Raw genomic sequence first — 23,048 nt, 5'->3', positions numbered from 1 at the left:
AATAGAATTAAATAAGCAACAAAACTACAAGCATGCAGTTCAAACTACGTTTTACATACCTTCTAATAAGAGAAGTCGCCTTCTTCTAAATTAATGGACCTACTTGTTATGGATATATATCTTTATTTTTACTAGATTTGATGTGTTGACCCTATGGGTTATTCCCAATTTTGATAATGACAAATACTCTCGTAAGAAAGTCCCCAATATTGCTTATGATATCTTGGAAATCAATTGAAGTGAAAATAAACTTAATAAGCATAAAATGAGAGAGGTCGGGCGACCGTTCAAAACTCCTCAGTTGCCCGAACTGCTGGAAAGACAGCAGTTCGACTAGGCTTCAAGTGACCGAACCTAAAATGACCCTATCACCATCAAGTGACCAAACCCTTTCAAAAGGACTTCTCAACTACTCGGGCTGCCAAACATTCACGTTCATTAAGACCTCGGACAACTGAATTGACTGGTTCGTGCTACTGACCCTGAATCGGGCACCCGAATCTCACACCATATGGTATTGAATTTAGTTCAACCACCCGGTCCCAAACTCAGGCACCCGAACCATTTTTTATAAATTTCTCTGATGAGTCTGTTTGGGCGACCAAGCTAAAGTTCAGCCACCTAAATCCTCTTGGGTTGATTAATATTTTTACCAAGGTTAAAGGGTTAAACAGGGTTAATTTTGCTAAATTTTTTTTAGCAAATTTTAGAATGCCCTGTGTGTCCCCCAACAGTTATGATTTTTCCATTCTCTATATATAGGGGCTCATTTGCAAATTAAAGAAAGATTAGCAATATAATTAACGAAAAATCCTCTTAATCTCAAGAAGCCTATTTTTCCCTATTCCACTCTAAATACTCTCATATATTCATTCCCTTGATACATCTAAGCATTGTGAGAGTTTACAAATTGTGCTAGTGCTTATTAGGTATTGCTAATAGTCCCATTGTCTTGCTTGAATATTTGATATTGATTTTGGGGAGTTTAGCATAGTTTATCCCATAGATTTTTATTAATAAAATCTTGTGTTGGGATAAACTCATAAGCTTAAGGATCTTTGCATTGTCATTGCAAGATTCCTATAACTTTATTTTTATGTCTAAAATATTTTACAAAACTAGATTTCAAACAACTCTTGTGTTAGATACATTTGAGAAAATATTTTTTTTAAGTTCGTTTGAATATCGTTGCTAGTATCTTTGAAACACTAATCTGATATTGAGATTTAATATACTTTGCTTTCAAAGATTATCTTGTTAGAACACTCTACACATATTTGAGATTTTATATCCTTGAGTGTTGATTGCACATGTAGAGCACTGAGCTTATAGTTCTTACATCATTGAGGTGCATTGATTATACTATGCTTAGTGGTACATTTCAACTTGTGTAAGAAGCATTTTTGTGTACACAAAATTTTAGACACATTTTTTGTATTCCAGGAACGAGCCTGAATAGGGAGACTAGCCCTATTGAATAGTCCTGGATTGGCTTAGACACGATTAGGAAAGTTAGGTGCACCATCTTGGTAAGGTGTAGGTTCAGGTCAGCCCTGTTAATTGACCTAGTTGTAATTGGTGCCGCTCCACTCGTTAAGTAAGCTTTAGTGGAATCTTTGGGATTTTGAGCTAGAGGTGGGGACATAGGCACAGTTGGCTGAACCCCGATAACATATTGTGCATGTTCTTTATATTTCTGCAAATTTATTTTCTACACCACATGTATGTTGTATGATTGATTCACTATATGTATTACATGTGTTGATTGGGTTTATAATTGTATAGATAGACCCTAGGTTGCGTAATATTGATGATTTGGATAAACCTAGGTAGGACAAAATTTTAATACCCAATTCACCCCCTCTTGGGATTACACCAAAGCTAACATTATGTATGCTCTTGATCTTCGTTTCCCTAATTGGGTCTTAAGTTGGGAGTTTAATGTTGTTAGATCTTCAGTTAAGGAGTTGAGAGGCTCCTGTATTACTTCTAGGCTATAGTGTTTGGAAGGAGGTTAAGAAAGCGTTGGAATTTAACAAATTTTTGGCAGCATGGCATCTATAAAAAAAACATTTCCCAAACCTGCAAATCACAACAGTTCTTCCTATGTTTAGTTAATCCAGCACCAGTAGTACACAACCTAGGGTCTATCTATGCATATATGAAATTGCAAAAAACATAAATTAAGTCCTAACAGCACAAGTAATACAGTACTAGTATCTCCCAACAATTCACAATTCAACATATGAATAGAATTAAACAAGCAACAGAATTACCAGCATGCAGTTTAAACTACGTTTTATATACCTTCTAATGAGATGAGCCACCTGCATCATCTGGTCGAAATTGCTGCATCATTTATTCGAACTATGCTTGCCTGTTCAAAATTGCTGCGAGTGTGGCTACACCTTGTCTTTCAATTACTGGTTCTCTATTTCCATCATATGCATCTAACTATAAAGTGAACATTTCCAAAAAAAAATTACCTTAAAAAGAGTTAATATATAAGAGCATGCGAGAAACTAGATTCACTACCAGCATACAATACACAAATCTGCATCAGTTATGCAGAAGGCATATTCACAAATAGTATGGCAACTCAATCCAGTATTTCACAAGAGATGCAATATAATTTCAATAAGAGCATAAAGTCTTAAGTAGGATTTCTTTATATTGTAGTGGGCTCATTTTGAAAGGCTCAAACAAGAATAAATATATAAAAATTAATTTTCATTTCATTGAACTTTATAGGTTTATAGTTTGCTTAACTTCATCCATTGTTAGTCTTCTTACCTTTCATTCTCTAGTCATTTTTGAATTTTTATTTCATAAAATATCTCTCTACGATGTAAAAGTGGGAGAGGCTTATTCACATGGAAAAGTTTCTATCATCAAAATAATAGAAGGATGCTAGCACAACAACATCCCCATTCACCACATTGCTCCACACACATGGTCAACTAGTAAATAGTTTATAATTTACTACACACCTGGTCAATTATTATGTTATGAAATGACTGATCCACTATGGGAAATAATTTATTCTTAGGAAGAAATATTACCCTCCAACCATCACGGATTATTCAATTTGAACCACCACTTAGTTGAATTGGATATGAATTATAATTTGCTCATCCAATAACCTCCTAATCTACCACAGATAATACGATCCAATATTTGTTGCCAAGTCTACTCCAATTTCAAGAAACAACCCCCGCCCCCTAAAAAGCACACTCCTAATCATTATCTTTCCCATTTGTTTCATATTTCAAAACATTCCTAAAAATAAAATTTTAACTATCATTACTGAAAAAAATTTAACCAAAAATATCCCAAGTTAAAGTTTCTAGGTGGTATCCAATAGAAAATAAGATAAGGGAAGGACAATAATATGATTCAGGCACCTGTAAAACAGACCAAATAATGCTCCAATAAGAAAAATAGATCTAGGTGTTGTTAGAGGTTATAGGAGGAAAACAAGGAAGTGAATGAGAATAATAGATCCAAGTGTTGTTAGAGGTTATAGGAGGAAAACGAGGAAGTGAATGAGAATAAAAGGGGTGATGATTAACTAAGATTACATATACAATTACATATAAGATTTAAGATTACCTAAGATTACATATAAGATTTCCTATGTCACAACCTTAAGGTTGATTATTAGTTAAGATAAGCATGTTATAATTTTTTTTCATACCTTTGAATGATACAATGTAATAGTTAGAGGTCATTGGCTGATCAAAGAATGCGCAAAATTTGTCAACGTGGGGATGGATGGATTCAGCAAGATCATAAATGAGTAAGAAAGCAGTCAAGTTCAAATGTCCAATGGTTCTTCATTTCTTCTCTTTTCTTTTCTTTCTTCTTTCTATCTGTAATTAATGTGAGGCCGGTTTTGGGGGGTTTTTGGTGTTGAAGATAAATCTTGGAAATGTCAATAAAGAGATTCAAATGAGTTGTTCATGTTGACTTTATTTGTGAAAATTGTAAGACCATGTGGAAATCTCATTATATTATAAGATTTAAGATTACCTAAGATTACATATAGAATTTGAGGTGGTGGAAAAGGGCTACGTTGTCTAGGTTGAGGAGCAAGAAATGGAAAAGAAGGGGTCAGGGGAAATTGGACAAATGCAGAAATGGGGATTTGTGGAATTAGGAGTTAGTCGGTTAAAAACTTTAAAATGTTTCTATGTGCGTGTAATAGTCAGTTAAATTCTATTAACCAAATTTGAACTAGCTTAAAAAAAAAAAAAAGTTGAAACTGGAAAACTGAAATATTAAAAAATTCATACTAATCAGACCTAATTAAAAAATTAACAAAACTGATCTAACAATTGTTTGGTTGGTTAACTTGGTTTCTTCTGAATACTGCTCGCCATATGAAGAGCTGAAGTCACTTATAAGATAAAGGTGTTTGTTTGAATATTGGTTGTTAATAAAGTAAACACCAGCAATCTGCTACAGATGACTGCTTTTGTGTGCGAGTAGTACAAAAAAGGTTCCCAGATTGTTATGCAATATTTATTTACTTGGAGTTTGTGAAGTAGTTTACTTGGAGTCCTCGACAAAGTTGGGCGTCGCATGAAGTCAATGGAGGATCATTTCAGCATTTCTTTTGTTGGTTCTGAAAAGGGCAAGGATGCTAGAAGGTTGTAGCTGTGTGCTTTTTTGCTATTTAATAGGAAATTTCATTGGAACATAATAATTGAATTTGTGGCAAGCATACTCTTAAATTTCGGCCAAACTTACAATCAAAATTTCATATTTTGAGAGGATACAAAATGAAATCAGGTTTCTACTTATTTTTATGAAATTCTATATTTGGCTGAAATATACAAAATGAAATCAAGTTTCGAGGAACAGATATTGTGATAGAGAACTTCAAATGAATTTGATAGAGAGTGCAAATACCTGAGAAATGGCAAGTTGTATGATGCTTTTGAGACAAGAAAGATTGAGAGATTCGGAGAAGAACTTCTTAACTACAAATCTTCAAATAATTTCTTGTATTGTTGGGGATTGGCTAGAAGACATCAAGAGAACGCGACAGGACCAGGAACTCGCTCTGTTTCACTGATTTAATGTTAGGTACAAGTTTTGAAGGAAAAGTACAAGTTGATGGCTGGACTTAGAAGATCCAATGGCCGATCTTACACACTCGAACACCAAGTCAAATCAAAACTGGAGACAAGTTCACAATCCTAGTTCAAAGGTCGAAGACGAAGTCACGAAGGCTTTCGGTTGGCTTGAATGCTCGCAGATGAGCTCATGCTACTGCTTCGAAGGATCGTGAAGGCCCTTGCTGGTTTGAATGTGCAATACAAACTCATGAAGGGCTTCGACCAAAGGGGTTAGGGCTCTATTCGTTCAAGTCGAATAAGGGCAACGAGAAGGATGGAGAGGACGCGCAAAAATCATGCAGAAAGGCAAAAATCAAGACCTAAAGAAGATGCCCGAACCCTAGGTTCGGTCGCCCGAATAGACACATATAGAAAAGGTAGTTTTTCATGTTCGGGTGCTTTAGAGAGAGGGTCGGTTGGCTGAACCAAGGTGAGTTTCCAAAATTCCAAGGTTTGGTCGCCCAGTCTCAAGTTTGATTTACCGAACTCACACGTTCGGTTGCCCGAGGGTGATTTGAACGTTAACGTTTAGGTGTCCGAGTTGTTGGAAAAAGTCTAGGTAGATGTTCGGTTGACCGAAGATGCTCAAGTCATTTTAGTTCGGTCACCCAAAGTTAGGTCAACACGCTGACTTTCTCTATGTTTGGTCGACTAAGGTGTTTTGAACACCAAGGTTCAGTTGCCTAAGACCTTACTATTTTTATACCTTAAGTCCTATTTTAATTCAAAAGTCTCCCCTGATAGCATATGTGGGGACTAACTTAAGTACAAGTGCAAGGACCTAGGGTCTATCTAAGGTCCTTTTACCGTACCAAAAAAATTTGGCGTTAGTCGACATGCCCTAAGGTCATTTGGTTCCCTAAGGTCAATCTACAGTCTTATTGAGCTTATTCATACATGCATGCAGATGCAAATATTACATACCCAAAATACAAATATCAAATGCATTTACATTAAAAATAAGTATCTTCTTCTTCTTCTTCTTCCTTTGCTCCCTAGATCATGGAATACGCCAAACAGTATGATCGTTAGGTCCCCTAGGCTTCCATCAATCCTCTCTCATGTGTGTGTTATATTGTAAACATGTTCAAAAACTAGATGCACACATAAGATCCTTGAGTTTTGTTAGCATCAAAACTAGAGATTGGACTCAAAAAGTCAACATTGTGGTTGTGGACTATGTTTCGAAGTGGGTGGAGGCAGCCGCTACTAAGACTAATGATCATAGCGTAGTTATTCACTTCCTTAAGTGTATTTTTAGTCATTTCGGCTGTCCCCAAGCTAGTATTAGTGATGAAGGAAAACATTTCCTCAATCTCCATTTTGCTGCACTTCTCCAAAAGTACTCCATTACCCACAAAGTTGTCACACCATATCATCCCCAAACTAATGGCTAGTTAAAGGTTTCAAATCATGAAATTGAGACTATCCTTGAGAAAACTATAAGACCAGATAGAAAGGATTAGTCATCGTGGGTAAATGATGCTTTATGGGCTTATAGGATAGCCTACAAGACCCCTATCGGTATTTCCCCATACTAGTTAGTCTATGGCAAAGCTTGCCACCTCCCCACTAAGTTAGAGCACCACACTTATTGGGCCATTAAAAATTTCAATTTTGATATGGCCGTTGCAGGTGCTCATCACCGCCTCCAACTCAATGAGTTGGACGAGATTTGGAATGCCTCGTATGAGAATGCACATAACAAACATATAGTTGTGAACTCGTTTGAACCCCCAACAGAAAGTGTAGTTTTTCAACTCAAGGCTGAAGTTATTTTTGGGTAAGCTGTGCTCCATATGGTATGGTCCTTATGTTGTGAATTGTGTGTTTCCTCATGGAGTGGTTGAGATCATGGATCCCAAAACTAACACACTTTTAAAGGTTAATGTTCAATGCCTTAGGCCATGTGTCAAAGGGAGTAATGAGGGGCTGGTCGAAAAGGTTTTCCTTTGTGACCTTGTATATCCACCTTGAGCTCAAGTTTGTCTAGCTGAAGATGGTAAACTTAGCGCTTCCAAAAGGCAAATCGAATATTTTTTATTTATTTCCTTCTTAGGGTGTACTTAATCAGTATAGATAGATGCTAAAGTCCTTAAGGATAAGTTGTAGGTAGTTGGGAGTACGACTATTTGTCTTTTGAACTTTCAAACATACCGAGAAGTTTGACCAAGGGCACAACCATCACCTTGATGGTGCGACCTAGTTCATTCTCTAAACTTATCTGGACGTATAAATTGTCAAGAAAGTTGACCATGTTCGCAACCACCACAGAGCTAGGTGCAACTTGGTTGGGAAAATCTAAAAGTCATTGAAAAACCTGTGTCACTCTCGGCTCTTTATCTTTTGCTTTTTCCACCTCCCTTCAACCTCATCGCTTGCCCTCTTCTATTATTTCCATTTGGTCACCTGATTCCATTCTGATACCTTTCCTATGTGCAATCCACTTAAGGCTTCGTATTTTCCTTTTCCCCCCTTCATTAATAGCTGAACTTCCTCAACGATGTCTTCTCAACCTATCTCAGGGCAAGACTCGTCCCAGGATTTGTCCCAACCCACTGCCAAATGGCAACAGCTTCAGGTTTTGTCAAGAAGGGGATCTTCTTCATGGGGCCAACCAACTCCAGGAGGGACTGTGGGTGCAATACGGACTCCTCATAGGTGACTTCGGGCCATATCACGAAGGGGATCCTTTTCAAGTGGTCCACAGAACCTTAGGGGTACATCGAAAGAGATAAGGACACCAAAGGTGACCCTTGTGGATGGACAACCCCCAACTCACTCTACTATGTTGCTTGAACCTGCACATCCTCTAGAGGCTAGCCAAGGGCTTTAGAGGGTATAGTTTCGCACTCACTGACATTTAATACGATTAACCCAACTTTGTCATATGATCCACGCAGTCCACCTTCCCCTCCTACTCCTTCTCTACATCGTCTAATGGACAAACTGACCTTGGATTACCATGTTGCTTGAGTGGACAAAATCTTATCCTCCTCTAATTCAAATTCTGATTTCGTTTCTGATTAGTCTAGGGTAAACCACCTGGGATCCTTTTTACGCTACCTACAGACATATTGTGCTTTTGCGGCACACTTTTGCTTTGTTTTTCTTTGCATTTGTATTTTATTTTCTGATTCTATCACCATGTTTTTGACTTCCTATACAATGTAATGCCCCTTTGAGAATTAATGAAATTTCACATGGTGTTTTGTCTACATGTTTTTTTGTGTTATAGTTGCATTCGTGCATGCATGATATTTGCGGATTCTATGTGCTTTTAACATATGCAGGTACACTAGTTGTTTCTATTGGTTCATACAGTGTTCTCCTCATTGCTCCCTAAGCTCTTTCTTTCTTTCCACACTTCAGTGAGGACACTGAAGTTTTAAGTTGGGGGTAGGGGATAGGTAAAACAATACATAGCACACTTAAAGCACAAAATTGGCCCAATTTTTGAAAAATTTTAGTGACATCATCTGTTTTAGACAATATTAACATTTGTTATTCTATTTACATACTTTTATATTACTTGCAAGTCACATGCTTAGATTTATAGTGTACATGATCTTTTTATGCTCACTAACGAAGTAGTGAGTTACTTGTGGATAGTTTCACATACATAGCCTATGCAATGATATGCCACTCTAGGTAGATTAACTAGTGATTCATTTTTGTTATTGTGGTTATGTAAAATCTTGTATTCGCATGGTACTTCACGAGGCTAAAAACACACTTTCACATGATTTGTAGCACTTATGGTTCCTTGAGAGCACTGAGAGAACAAACGTGTCAACCATGACACCTTGTGAGGTACTGTTGAGCCTTTCGTTTTTCTTGAGTTTATGACATCAAACTCTGAGTTCACGGAACTCAACATCCTTTTTCTAGTTTTTCTATAATATTCTAATGGCTTCCATTCTAGCTATGGGAGCAAAGGTCTTATCATAGTCTATTCCTTCTTCTTGGTTATATCCTTGAGCCACAAGTCTAGTTTTATTTTTTGCCACTATTCCATTTTCATCCTTTTTATTCCTAAATACGCATCTTGTTACAATAATTGAATGGTCATCCGATCTAGCAACTAATTTCCATACTTTATTTCTTTCAAATTGATTTAATTCTTCTTGCATAGCCACTATCCATGAATCGTCACTTAGAGCTTCTTCAACGTTCTTAGGTTCATCTTGAGAAAAGAGTGCGTAAAAATTACATAGATTTTTCAATGAAGTTCTAGTAGATACACCTCGTAATGGTTTTCCTATGATTTGATCCCTAGGATGATTTCTTGTGAATTTCTATACTTTGGGTAACTCAGAATTTTCTGTAGCATTGTCATTTGAAGTTAGTTCATTCTTCTCTTCTTTTACTTCTATAAATTCTAAGTCTTCTGGTTTTTGAGTGGTTTGAACTTCTTCAATATTTATTGTTTTATTAAATGGATTTTCCTCATCAAATGTTACATGAATTGATTCCACAATTGTAAGAGTTCTTTTATTATAAATTCTAAAGGCTTTACTCTTTAGTGTGTATCCTAAGAATATTCCTTCATCAGCTTTTGCATCAAATTTACCTAAATCATCTTTATCATTTAATACAAAACATTTGCATCCAAATACATGAAAGTAAGAAATGTTAGGTCTTCTACCTTTCCAAAGTTCATAAGGAGTTTTATTTAGATTTTATCTTATTAATACTCTATTTATCACATAGCATGCATTATTTACCGCTTTAGCCCAAAAACACTTTGATAGCTTATGTTCATTAAGCATTGTTCTTTCCATTTCTTGAAGAGTTCTATTCTTTCTTTCAACAACTCCATTTTTTTGGGGAGTTCTAGGTACTGACAAATTATGACTTATTCCATGTTCATTACAAAATTTTTCAACTTCTTTGTTGTTGATTTCTCTTCCTTGATCACTCCTAATATTTGAGACACTACATCCTTTTTCATTTTGAAGTTTCTTATACAAATTTATTAACATATTACAAGCTTTTTCCTTGGAGGCAAAAAAGAGTACCCAAGTAAACCTATAGTAGTCATCAACTATGACAAAAATATATTTCTTTCCTCCTATACTTTGAGTTCTTGTAGGACCAAATAAATATTAATGAATAAGTTCTAAGGGTCTACTAGTAGAAATATGTTTCTTCTTTTTAAAGCTTGTTTTAATTTGCTTTCCAAGTTGGCAAGCATCACAAATTTTGTCTTTTATGAATTTTGTGCTTGGTAAATCTTTGACCAACTTCTTTCTAGATAAGTTTGATAATAAATCCATGCTTGTATGCCCTAATCTTTTATGCCAAAGCCAACTAGCTTCACTCATGGAAACTAAGCATGTTACTTCTTGAGAGATTAGATTTTAAAGGTTTATACAATAAACATTGTTGACTCTATAAACAGTAAATAACACTTCATGTTTTCTTGAATTTTGAACTATGCACTTATCTTGCTTAAAAACTATGTCAATCCCTTTATCACTAAGTTGACTTATGCTTAAAACATTTTGCTTTAATCCATCTACTAGTAAAACATCATCTATTATTAATGAGGATTAATTACCAATTTTTCCGATTCCGATGATTTTACCTTTACCATTATCGCCGAAGGTGACATACCCTCCATCTTTTTGAACTAGGGTGGTGAACTTCGTTCTATCCCCATTCATATGTCTTGAACACCCATTGTCCAAGTACTATTTTTCCTTTGATGGAGTGGTCCTAAAGCATACTTAAAAGGAAGGATTTACGGTGTTACTTTTGGAACCCAAACCTTCTTAATTTTTTTTGAGTTATATCTATTTTTAGTGTTCACTTTCCATTCATTTTTTATTTTGACATACTTCTTTTTAAGTTGACAATTAAACTTTATGTGTCCCTTATTCCTACATAAGAAGCAAGTAGTGTGTTCATGAATATTTGTAGAGGATGTACTAGCATAGTATTTTACTTCTTCTACAAAATATCTCATAAATAAGTTCTTCTTTTTGTTTTCTATTTCATTGTATCCATTTCCTTCTTTATCACTAATCATCCTTTGTTGTCCAACCTTCTTTTCAAAATTCTCTTTTCCTTTAGTAAAATTGTAAATGATCTTGTCTTTATCTTCAATTTTACTTTTAAGGTTACTTATCTCTAAGTCTTTCTTGCTTTCTCCATTTATTTGTAGTTTTACCAAATCTTAAGACATGTTGTTAATTTTCTTTATGAGATCATCAATATGAGATTCCTTTTCTTTTTCAGCTAATTTTGAAGATTCTAGCTGATTTTTCATATTTTCATTTTGTTCTTTCAAATCTATATTCCCTTTAGATACTTTAATGAACTTATTGTGTTAGGTAAATAATTCATCATGAATTTATTTGTATGAGGGCATACTATCACATGAATCGTTACATGATTCTTCACTAGACTCTTCTAATGAACTATAGTAGGAGTTTACCTTGTCATTCGGAGCCATGAAGCATATGTTTGCAACTTCTTATTCACTTGATTCATTCTTCGATTCGCTTGAGCTTGTATCATCCCATTGCCTTCTTTTTCTTCTTCTTATCTTTCTTCAGCTGTGGACAATCAAGTTTAATGTGTCTGACCTTTTTGTAGTTATGTTGGAATTAGTGTATTCCCAAGAAGGGGTGAATTGGGTATTTAAAAATTTATGCTCATGTTAAACCAGATGTCAACAATATTACGCAATCTAAAGTCTATCTAAACAGATTCCAACACACACAATATTCAAAGCATGTAAGATGAACAATCAAGGCAATAAATAATTAAATATATATGTGCATATATAAAAGTAAAGAAATATAAAGAGTATAAGGGAAAAAGAGAATGGCACACAATATGATATCGGGGTTCGGCCTACACTACCTACATCCCCGCCTTAAGCTCACAAACAAGAGGATTCACTACCTTTTCTCACTTATGGGTGGAGCAACACCAAATACAACACCCCTTTCCTTATTGGGCAAGGGAAACCCCACGTCAAATTCATAGGGCTAACCCCCAACATTTACAACCTGATCCTTACGGGCTAGATCAACACCCCCTCAGGCCATGCCTGGATTATAACAGATAAGCAATACAATTTTTGTGTACAATATCAATGCTTCTCCGATAAACAAATATGTACCAATACAATCAATGCACTTCAATGTGATAGGAATTATAAGCTCAATGAAGATTATATGACTACTCTCAAGATAATGCAAATATAGCAATCAGTATGTGAGAGAGTTTGTGTAAGGATCTTTGAATCAAGATAACTATATCAATCACAAAGTGCAATATCAAAGATTTGAAATGCACAAGCAAAAATATCAAAAATGATTTTCAAAAGTCAAGCACATGAGATATTTAGAAAACTAGCTTGTCAAAAATATTTTCTTCAAAACACAAGACAAGCTCTTGAGTCTTGCAACAAGAATGCAAAGAATCACAAGCTTAAGAAAGTTTCCCTAAAAATAAATTTATGGATTCTATCACAGGAGAAAAATTTTTGGCTTACTCTCACTAAAATCAAAAATCAATCAACGTATATGAGAGTGTAAGCTTGTAGCAATATGGGTTATCTCAAGATACTTTCACCAAAGGTATTTTTGCAAAGGAATGAGTAAAGGTGAAGTATGTAAACTTGTATGGGAATGAATAGCCCAAGGAATTTTAGAGAGAATTTTTGTTAATCAAGGCCTTAATCGATCTCTAATTTTTCGAAATGAAGGTACACATATAGCCTTTGACAAAAATATAACCATTGGGACTCAAAGGGAATTTTTTAGAAAAGTTTAAGTATCATTTTTACCCTAATTACCGCAGTTAATTTATGGCAACCTGAGAATTTCGGTTGTCCAGTCCATAAGGTTAGTCACCCGAACAAACACAGAAAGAAAATTGAATTTCTTAGGTTCTGTTAACCGTGGGAAATGATCGGTCGGCCAAGCCAGGCGATTTACTAAACCTTCGTGGTTTCAATCGCCTGGTGAATGGTTCAGTTTGCCGAACCTCACAAGTCGGTCACCTGGGGTGATTTTGAACTAAAAGTTCAGGCAGCTAGGGAAGGTAAAAAGTGTCAGCATTCAGGGTTCAATTGACCGTGAAAAGTCCATTCATTTTGGACCAGTTGCCCGAGCTAAGTCAACTTTTGACTTTGTACTAGTTCAGTCGACCAATGCATTCTTAATGCCCTAGATTCGGTTGGCTGAAGTCCTTTTAAAATTAGAGATAGGTCCTATTTTTTATTAAAATTCACCCCTATTTGCATATATATAACTCATTACAAAAAAACAGGTTTTTAGTGACGAAAATTTTAGTGATGATTTTAAAACCGTCACTAATAGTATTGTATTAGTCACGGTTCTTCAAAATCGTCACTAATAGTACATGCATTAGTGACTGTTTTAGCAGCCATCACTAATACAACACTATTAGTGACGGTTTTAAATTCGTCACTAATACTTTCGTCACTAAAAACTGCATAGTAAATAATTTTTGCGCGAAATTTTTTTCAGGAAAATATTAGCGACAATTTTATGGTATTAGTGATGAATTAAATTCATCACTAAAAGTCACTTATTAGTGACGATTAACCAACCGTCACTACTAATATTTATGAATATATAAAAAAATTTAGTTAAGGATATTAGGTCAGAGTATTAGTGACGAATTACAAGATTCGTCACTATTGGTCATTACTAGTGACGGATTTGATAACCGTCACTAATACTTCACTTTCAAAAAAAAAATAAAAAAATTTGAGTTTAGAGTATTAGTGACGAATTTGTAAATTCGTCACTATTGGCATTTTATTAGTGACGAATTCGAGAACCGTGACTAATACTTCCTGTTTTTAAAAAAATTAAAAATTTTAAGTTCAAAGTATTAGTGGTGAATTCATGAGTTCGTCACTATTGGTCTCTTATTAGTGACGGATTTGAAAACATCACTAATAATGCCTTTTTTAATAACAAATAAAAAAAATTCAGTTTAGAGTATTAGTGACGATGTTGTAAATTCGTCACTAATAAGGACCAATAGTGACAAATTTTTAAATTCGTCACTACTATTTCCTTTTTTTTTAAAAAATTTAAGTTCAGAATATTAGTGACAAATTTATAAATTCATCACCATTGGTTCTTAATTAGTGACGAATTTCTAAACTCGTCACTACTATGCCATTATTAATGACGAATCGTGGACCGTCACTAATGCCATGTCATTTTTTTTTAAAACAAAAGGACGGAAAATAATAGTAATGGTTTTGAAACCGTCACTAATGCCCAAAATTTCTTATCCATATCTGCGGGATATTTTCCCTCCTATTCTCCCTATGGAACCTCCTCTTCCTCGTGGCGCGATCGTCTCTCCCAGTCTCCCGCTGCTCTCTCTCAGCCTGGTGTGCTTGACTTTGCCGGACGTCGTAGGCTTCGTCGGAGCCCTATCGGATTGACGGCCTGATATGCCCTCTCCTAGTTTCCCGCTGCGACCCCCATCGAACCCGGCCATTTCCCAGTCTAGCTCCTACTATTCCTAGCCGACTGACGGCCTTACCATAACGAGAATAGGCTAGTTAATGTCTACAAAAAATACCATAATAATAAAAACCCAAAACTCAAGATAAATATATATAGTGATACCATGACTAAAAAACAATTAACTTACTAACATATACACCTTAAAAGATCTTATGAATAATTCCATATAATAAATATAATAATATACAGCCTATATTTAGCGTGTGCAGTGTACGTGTAGGCAGTGTGCTGAGTGTGTGTAGTGGGTGTGTGGACAAATTGTCCAAGAGATGAAGATAAAATTACGAAGCTCAAAGAAATTAATCAAACTAGTAAATATTAACAAGGGAGAGTCAGAAACAACCGAGTAAGGTTTCAGATCGATCAGATAAGAAATCGCTGCTCGATTGGCTTCATCTAGTTGAATGCGCAGACGCTGACGATTCCACTGCTGCGGCGGTGAGACGGCTATACAATAAATTAAAATGAAGTTGTAAAACTCAAAATAATAATCGGAATGGTGAAAATTAAGACGAAAGGGTCAGAAACGACCTGGTAAAATTTCGCATTGATCAGATAAGAAATCGCCGCTCGATTGGCTTCGTCCAGTTGAATGCGCAGACGCCGATGACTCCACTTCTGCGGCGGTGATACGGCTGTGCAAGAAATTAACACAAAGGGGGAAGACTCAAAAGAAAAATCTGAAAGGTGAAAATTAAGAAGAAAGGGTCAGAAACGAACTCATAAAGTTTCGCATTGATCGGATAAGAAATCGCCACTCGATTGGCTTCGTCTAGTTGAATGCGTAGACGCCGATGACTCCACTGCTGGGGCGGTGATACGGCTCTGCAAGAAATTAACACAAAGGAGAAAACTCAAAAAAAGAATCTGAACGGTGAAATTAATAAGAAAGGGTTAGAAACGACCTCGTAAAATTTCGCATTGATTGGACAAGAAATCGCCGCTCGATTAGCTTCGTCCAGTTGGATGTGCAAACGCTGATGACTCCACTGCTGTGGCGGTGATACGGCTATGTAAGAAATTAACACAAAGGGGGAAAACTCAAAAGAAGAATCTGAACGGTGACAATTAAGATTAAAGGGTTAGAAAAGACCTCGTAAAATTTCGCATTGATCGGATAAGAAATCGCTGCTCGATTGGTTTCATCTAGTTGACTGCGCAAACGCCGACTACTCCATTGCTGTAGCACGAGACTGTAAGGTAAGGTTTCTTTTTTTTTTTTGGTCTGTGCTTCCCCCCGGCTCTCCCTGTGTTTGGCCTCCGCTGCCCCCCCTTATATAAAAAAAAAATTCTAAAAACCCTAAAAAAAACTTCTTTTTTTGATTTTCTTTTTCTTTTTCTTTTCCTTTTCTTCTTTTACTATTATGGTAATAATGAAAATAGTAGTAATAATTATTATTATTATAATAATAATAATAATATAAGGATCAATAAGGAAATAATAATAATAATAATAATACTACTACTACTAATAGTAAATAATAATAAATAATTATAGTAAAAATAAAAATAATAAAGATATTATCAATAAAATAATAATAATAATAATAATAATAATAATAAAGTAATAATACAAATATTAAAAGTAATAATTAATAATAATAATAATAATGATAACATTACTAATAAAAATAAAGATAATAAAAATAATAATAGCCAAAATATGATACTAATGCTAATAATAATAATAATAATAATAATTATTATTATTATTATTATTATTATAAGGTAATAAAAAAATAAATTAAAATAATAGTAATAATAATCCAGAATAATTATAGTAAATTAATAATAATAATAAAATAAAGATAATAAAAACACTAATAATAATAATAATAATAATAATAATAATGAAATAATAATAATAATAATAATAATAATAATAGTAATAAAAATAACAATAATAATAGCAAAATAATAATAATAATAATATTGGCCTTGGGTAAAAATGGGGTGTCTACAATCGTTTCATACGGGTTCATGTTAGGAATATACGAACAAATTCCCGAAACCTGTGAGAAGCAAATAGAGAAAGAATAACGTCAAAGAAAAATTCAATCACACACACAAGACAATATTTACGTGGTTCGGCAATTTTGCCTACGTCTACGGAGTTGCAGGGATTTCAATATTATCAGGAAGAAAGCACAGAGAGTGCGGCGATACAATTCTCTCGCTCTTGCTCTCTCTCGCGGATACAACCACTAGAACCCTAATCACCCGAAAGCACCCTTTTTATATGTTGCGCCTAGGGTTCCGTTCCGAATGGGCTTCAAAAATTTTCCCCGAGGGCGTTAGGATAGAAATCTCTAATTAAACAAAGGTCAGGTTGTCATCCAAATTAAGACACAACTAGGCTCCACAAAAGCCCAGCAGTTCATCATAAAGGCCTCATACTCACTTGTGAGCATATTAATTCTACTATCTCTAACATCGACCGTTCCTTCATAGGTTACCTCTAACTTATCCCAAATTTCTTTGGTTGACTTACATGTCATGACCCTATTAAACTCATTTATATCTAAGGCATAATATAGTGCATTCATGGCACTAGAATTAACCTGCAACATCTTAAAATCATTATCAGACGTGTCTTTTTCTTCTTTGGGTACTTCTTTGCCATCAACTAATTTAGTGGGGATGTGGTCACCATGTGTGACAACTTTCCATGCCTTCCAATCCATGGTTTGTAGATAGATTCTCATCCTCTGTTCCCAAAAAGTATAGTTTACACCACATAAAATAGGGAGTCTAGTTGACGATTGACCCTCAGCAAAAGGGGATACACCTAGGTGTGCCATAGGGATCTTTATATAGCTTCTAATTTAGATTTTCTATGACCCTACTCTGATACCAATTGAAAAGGAATGTGTATATTCCCAAAAGGCGAGGCTGAATTGGGAATTTAAAATTTCTTTATAGCCTTTTTAATTAATTCTTTCTTAACTCTTTTTGGTTCAGCAAACACACATACAAAGTTGGTTTACAATCACAAGTTTAATGGAAAATTAATTTAGTTATAAACATTTATGAATGAGAATTCTAACTAGAATACTTCTTTCAGCAATTTAGTTCAACCAACCAAGATTCCCAAAACAAGATTTACTCTATAAAATGAATTTAGCAATGCTTCCAAGATTTAGCAATTGAGTAACTCAAAGTACAGTTTAAGAATGTAGCTGATAAAAGCCTTGTATTAGTGAACTTGATTTCTCAATATTAAGCATAATGTAAATTTCCAATACTCTTCCGAAACATCAGAATTTAAATAAACTTTCAATTAATGAGTCTTCGGTGTTAACTAATCAACGTACTCCCTAATGGTTTCCGCAATATATATTGATCAACCAACGTACTTCCTTTTTGGTTTCCACAATCCCAAAGTCAAATTAATTTTTAGTTTATTTGTAATTCAATCCATGTAATTTATATGAACAGAAAAATTAAATTCCAACCATGTAGTTTATATGAGCTGAAAATTAAATAAGGGTAGGGAAGAGAGTGAGACGCAAGTTTTACGAGCTTTGGCTATACCCGCCTACATCCTCGCCTTAGGCAAACACACCCAAGGATTCCACTATACCACTCCTTTATCGGGAGGAGCAACCTTACACACTCCTTTTATAGGCAAGAGCAGCCTTACAATCTCTCCCTCAATAGGATAGAGTTCGCCTCTCCAAATGATACCCCATGCTTGGTCCAACAACGATTCAAAGACCTGAACCATCTACAAAACAAAAAATAAATTTGGTGTACAAAGACACTCTCAACAAGAGCTGATTAGTACAACAATTAAGCACTAAAATATATTTCAATTCAAAATAATAATAGACAGAAATTGAAGCCTTAGAAGTATATCACTGTGAACTTTCTTTCTAGATTGAAAGAATTCAGAGTAGGCTCAGAAATTTCGTGAGAGATTCACAGCAAAACTTAGTAAAGAACTTCAGAGAATTTGAGAGTAAGAGAGCTTTGAGAGTATTGAGAGCAAGAGTGCTTTGAATGCTATGTACTTGCTTGTTGTATTGAATCCTTAGCCTGGGGGAGTATTTATAAATGTTTAAACAAGAGTATTTCGTGTTCTCCAAGTGACTTGGAGTGTTTCCCAAGTTTTCATAATGTTTAGAATTCAAAAATGTAAATTTGAAAACCTCCCGTTATATCTAAAATTTGAAATCTCGAAGAGTCAGTCGACTAAAAATAAAAAGTCAGACACCTGGATTCATTATAACACTGAAAATTTCAAACTCAGCAAGGAGTCAGTCAACTGGGAACATTGAGTCAGTCGCCTGGGTCCTCTCGGATTCTCTCAAAATCAGTTTATTTATTTTTCAGTCGCCTGGATTGACTTTGTTAGTTGCCTAGACAGACAAAAAAACTTGATTTTTCATTTTATTTCCAATTTCTTTTTACTCTTTTGCTTTCCCCAGAATAATTTAAGACTTTTGAAAAATACTTTTCGGGGTTTTTCAAAATATGGTCTCTAAGTCAATAAGTTTCCTAATGAGCTTCAAATTCAATCAAATTATCATTTGAATGAAGTACTTACATAGAGACTCTTCTAAGATTTAATTCTATTCTAAGTTTGGAGTCTTCATGCTTGTCATTTGTTTAGTCCATCTTGCCTCTAACTTCAATTCTCTAAGCTTCCTTCAATTCTTTAAGCTTTCATCAAGGTGTCTTTGGAATACGTTCTTTGATCTTTCATTTCTTTTTCATGTATTATTGCAATGAGCTTTGTGATAACTTTGAACTTGAGCTTAAAAACCCGATTCCTGAAGTATCATCAATTTCAACAAAACATGTTAAATTACCTTTCATTTTTTATCATCAAAACAAGATTAGTAAGCCATGTTAGACCAACAATATCAGCTCAAGAAGGAGCATTTTGTATTGTATCTACTTGCTATTGATACATTGTGCTTGAAGGTTCTTAAAGAGCCATTATTAAGGAGATTCTTAGGGAACTCCTTATTGTAGCTCTTGGTGAGCCGCTGGGATTGGTTCCCATCTTGTAAAGGCTTCTCTGGCTTGAAAGGAGAGTGTTTAGTGGATTTGGGAATCCTTGGCTTGGAGCTAAGGCATGGATGTAAGCTTGGAGCTGAACCACGTTAAATCATTGTGTTGAGGTTCTCTCTCCCTCATCTATTTATTTGTTTATGTTTACTTGCCTTGAAATAATTGTGATATATTTCACTTTCTTCTTGCCTAGTTATTTTATTTTGTAGAAAAATTTATATATCCGCGAAAGACACCTATTCATCCCCACTCTAGATGCACACCTGAGCCAACAAGTGGTATCAGAGCTAGTCGTTTGACTTTCGAGGTGACGTCTAGAGCACAAAGATCAAATGGCGAATATGTTTTTCCAAGGAAAATCTGTTGATCATCCACCAAAGTTCAATGGAAGGAACTACCCAACATGGAAAGACCGAATGACAATCTTCATCCAATCATACGACTTAAAAATGTGGAATGTGATCACCAAATGAGATTACGTATTCAAATATGACAAAGGTGAGCTCATACCAATCGGGAAGTTGTTGAATGCCGACTCAAGATTAGTTCAACTAAATTTCAAAACAAAAAATTTTCTCTATTGTGCTGTGAGTGATGAAGAGTACAACCATATTTGCAGATGCAACACCGCAAAGGAAATGTGGGAAAAGCTCCAAGTAACGTATGAAGGTACGTCTCAAGTTAAGAAGTCAAAAATTTATATGTTGGTTAAAGAATATGAAATGTTTAAAATGAAAGAAAGTGATTCAATTACTTTCATGTTTACACAGTTTACACATATAAAAAATGGCTTCAAAGCACTTGGTAGGGAATACTCTATGGAAGACAATGTGCAAAAAGTGCTTCGTTTATTACCCGAATCGTGGCATGCAAAGTCTACAGTAATTGAAGAAGCAAAGGACCTATTTATAGTAACTCTTGATGAACTCATCGAATCTCTTATGACTTATGAAATCAAGAAGAAGAATGCTACAGCTGAAGTAGAAAAGCCGAAAAAGACAATAGATATGGCTTTAAATACAACAAGAAAAAAGAAAATTATGGAAGAAGAAGAGAGTGACAATGATGAAGAAACAGCACTCATCACTAGGAAAATCAGAAGATACTTATTGATTAAGAAGGCCAGTAAGCAAAAGGATAAAGGAGAATCAAGCACAAGGTGCTTCAATTGCAAGAATTCCGAACATCGTATAGCTGAATGTCCCCAATTCAAAAGGGGAAACAATCAACAAGGGGATAAAAAGAAATATAAGGCAATGAACACAACCGAGTGGGATGAGCTTGATGGACTCTTTACTGACGGAGAAAACGAAGAAGAAGTTGCAAACTTTTGTTTCATGGCGGATGAGCAAGATGAGGCAAATTTCGATGACGAATACTCTTCTTCATATGATGAGTTAGAAGAAACTTGTAGAAAAATTTATAATGAATTAATTGTAACTAAAAAAATAAATAAGCATCTTGAAGAAACACACTCAAAATGCAAGAGAAAAGAGGTATGTCTTTGTTCTAATTTAAAGGAAGAAAATGCATCTTTGAATACAAAAATTGAGGAACTTAATGAAAGTTCTCGAATAGATCATGAGTTTTTCCAAATGAAAATTTAAAATTTTAAAAATCAAATTGATGAAAGTGTTGAGGAAAACTTGCTTTTGAAGAAGAAAATTGAAGACCAAAGCAAGATTATTTACAACTTTACCAATTGAAAGGAGAATTTTGACAAATTACTTGGGGCTCAAAGATTTGAGATTTCAAAGAAAGTTTAGGCTATGGCTTTTCATCACCCAAATCTATTGGTTTTACAAATCTATGTGTCAAAAGAAACTCATTACCAAGAAAAAATCCAACACCCAAATCAAACCCTTTGCATGCTAGTAAAACTTTTCTATATTGTGAAAGAAAGGGTCATGTACGCTTCACTTGTCCTTTTAGAGGAAACAGAGGAAAAGAAAAGTACGTATGGGTGATCAAGAACACTAACCCCATAGGACCCAAGAAAAATTGGGTACAAAAATATATCACCTAATTCTATTTGTAGGTTTGCTTGAAGACCTCTTCAATAAAGAACAAGTGGTTCCTTGATAGTAGGTGTTCAAGGCACATGATGGGAAACGCCAACAAATTCATTTCTCTTTATTACAAGAAAGAAGGGCTCTTGACGTTCGGAGACAACACCAAGGGAAGAATCATTGGTAAAGGTAAAATAGGTAATTCATCTCTTTCTATCAATAATGTTGCACTTGTAGATACACTTAAGCATAACTTGTTGACTGTTAGTCATCTATACGATAAAGGACTAAATGTTGTATTTCAGTCTACAAAATGCATAATAATTGACTTGAATGGAAATGCTTTCTTGGTAGGCAAGCGTGAATCAAACATCAACACCATTGAATTTAATGATATTAATTCTTATGATATTAGATGTTTGGCCGTAATAAGTGAAACTAGTTGGCTATGGCATAAGAGGTTAGGTCACGCTAGCATGGATCTTTTGCATAGATTATCTTCTAAAGAACTAGTGAATCACTTACCTAAGGACAGCTATATTAAAGACAAAGTGTGTGATGCTTTCCAATATGGAAAATAAAGTAAATCACCTTTCAAAATTAGGAAAATGATTTCCACATCAAGACCTTCAGAATGAATACAATGTTGACTTTTTGAGTATGATTCCTATTTTGATTATGACAAACCATAGTATTTCATCTGTGCTAAGTGTATGAACAGTTTCATTTTTCTAAGCAAAATGACATATGAGAAATGGAAACCGAGAAGCACTTAAACGCGCACACCATTCGCAATCCATGAAATTGCAAAGGAACAAAACATAAAGATTTCTTTTTTATTCTTTCAAGATGTATTGTAATAGTACTAAGTTTTATGGTCTATAATAATTGCATCTCATGCATGATAAAGATTGAATGCTCAAACCAAAACCATAGATTGACCATAGGACTCATAACCCTCCAAATTAAAATATCACATCCTTTCCCATAGGGTCAAAAATTGATTATGGTCAATATTAAAGCATACCTTGACTTTTCAAGATGCTCGATCGACCAACCTCTTGGCATTATAAACGCCTCAGTCAACCGACATAGCCAAAAGTCAAAAATTTGACTTGGATCAGCCAACCGACATATTATTGAACATATTGCCCACGGTCGCCCAACTATTTAAAATGATCTTTTCTACCATCCCCGGCTGACCGATACTTTAGTTCAAAATCACCTCGGTTGATTGGCCTTCAAAGACCGGTAGACTGAACAATTGGTCAAGCGACTGAACCTACAAAGGTTTGTAAAATCAACTTGGCTCAGCCAACTAGCCCTTATCAAAGTCGATCGAGCCTGTTTTATTTTTGAAAATG

The 23,048-nt window shown here is 34.9% G+C and overlaps 1 protein-coding gene across 1 annotated transcript; it reads left to right on the top strand.

The window, feature by feature from the left end:
- The first annotated feature begins 7,626 nt into the window (after positions 1 to 7,626).
- Positions 7,627 to 22,265, top strand: LOC131160121 (uncharacterized). Its single transcript, XM_058115463.1, has 3 exons — positions 7,627 to 7,784; positions 20,295 to 21,171; positions 21,714 to 22,265. Exons 1-3 carry the CDS (start codon positions 7,627 to 7,629, stop codon positions 22,263 to 22,265), a joined length of 1,587 nt encoding a protein of 528 aa, XP_057971446.1.
- Positions 22,266 to 23,048: the final 783 nt, after the last annotated feature.

This window comes from Malania oleifera, chromosome 7, assembly GCF_029873635.1.
Source record: "Malania oleifera isolate guangnan ecotype guangnan chromosome 7, ASM2987363v1, whole genome shotgun sequence".
NCBI classification, from domain to species: Eukaryota; Viridiplantae; Streptophyta; class Magnoliopsida; order Santalales; family Ximeniaceae; genus Malania; species Malania oleifera.
Note: the sequence above shows the minus strand (reverse complement) of the source record. Positions and strands in the feature narration are given on the sequence as shown.

Excerpts from the sequence above, each read along its gene's own strand:
- LOC131160121 (XM_058115463.1), top strand. The coding sequence starts at position 7,627 with ATGTCTTCTCAACCTATCTCAGGGCAAGACTCGTCCCAGGATTTGTCC. Across the intron at positions 7,785-20,294 it reads GCAATACGGACTCCTCATAG|ATGCAACACCGCAAAGGAAA; the intron begins GTGACTTCGGGC and ends CCATATTTGCAG. Across the intron at positions 21,172-21,713 it reads CAAAATGCAAGAGAAAAGAG|GTTTGCTTGAAGACCTCTTC; the intron begins GTATGTCTTTGT and ends TTCTATTTGTAG.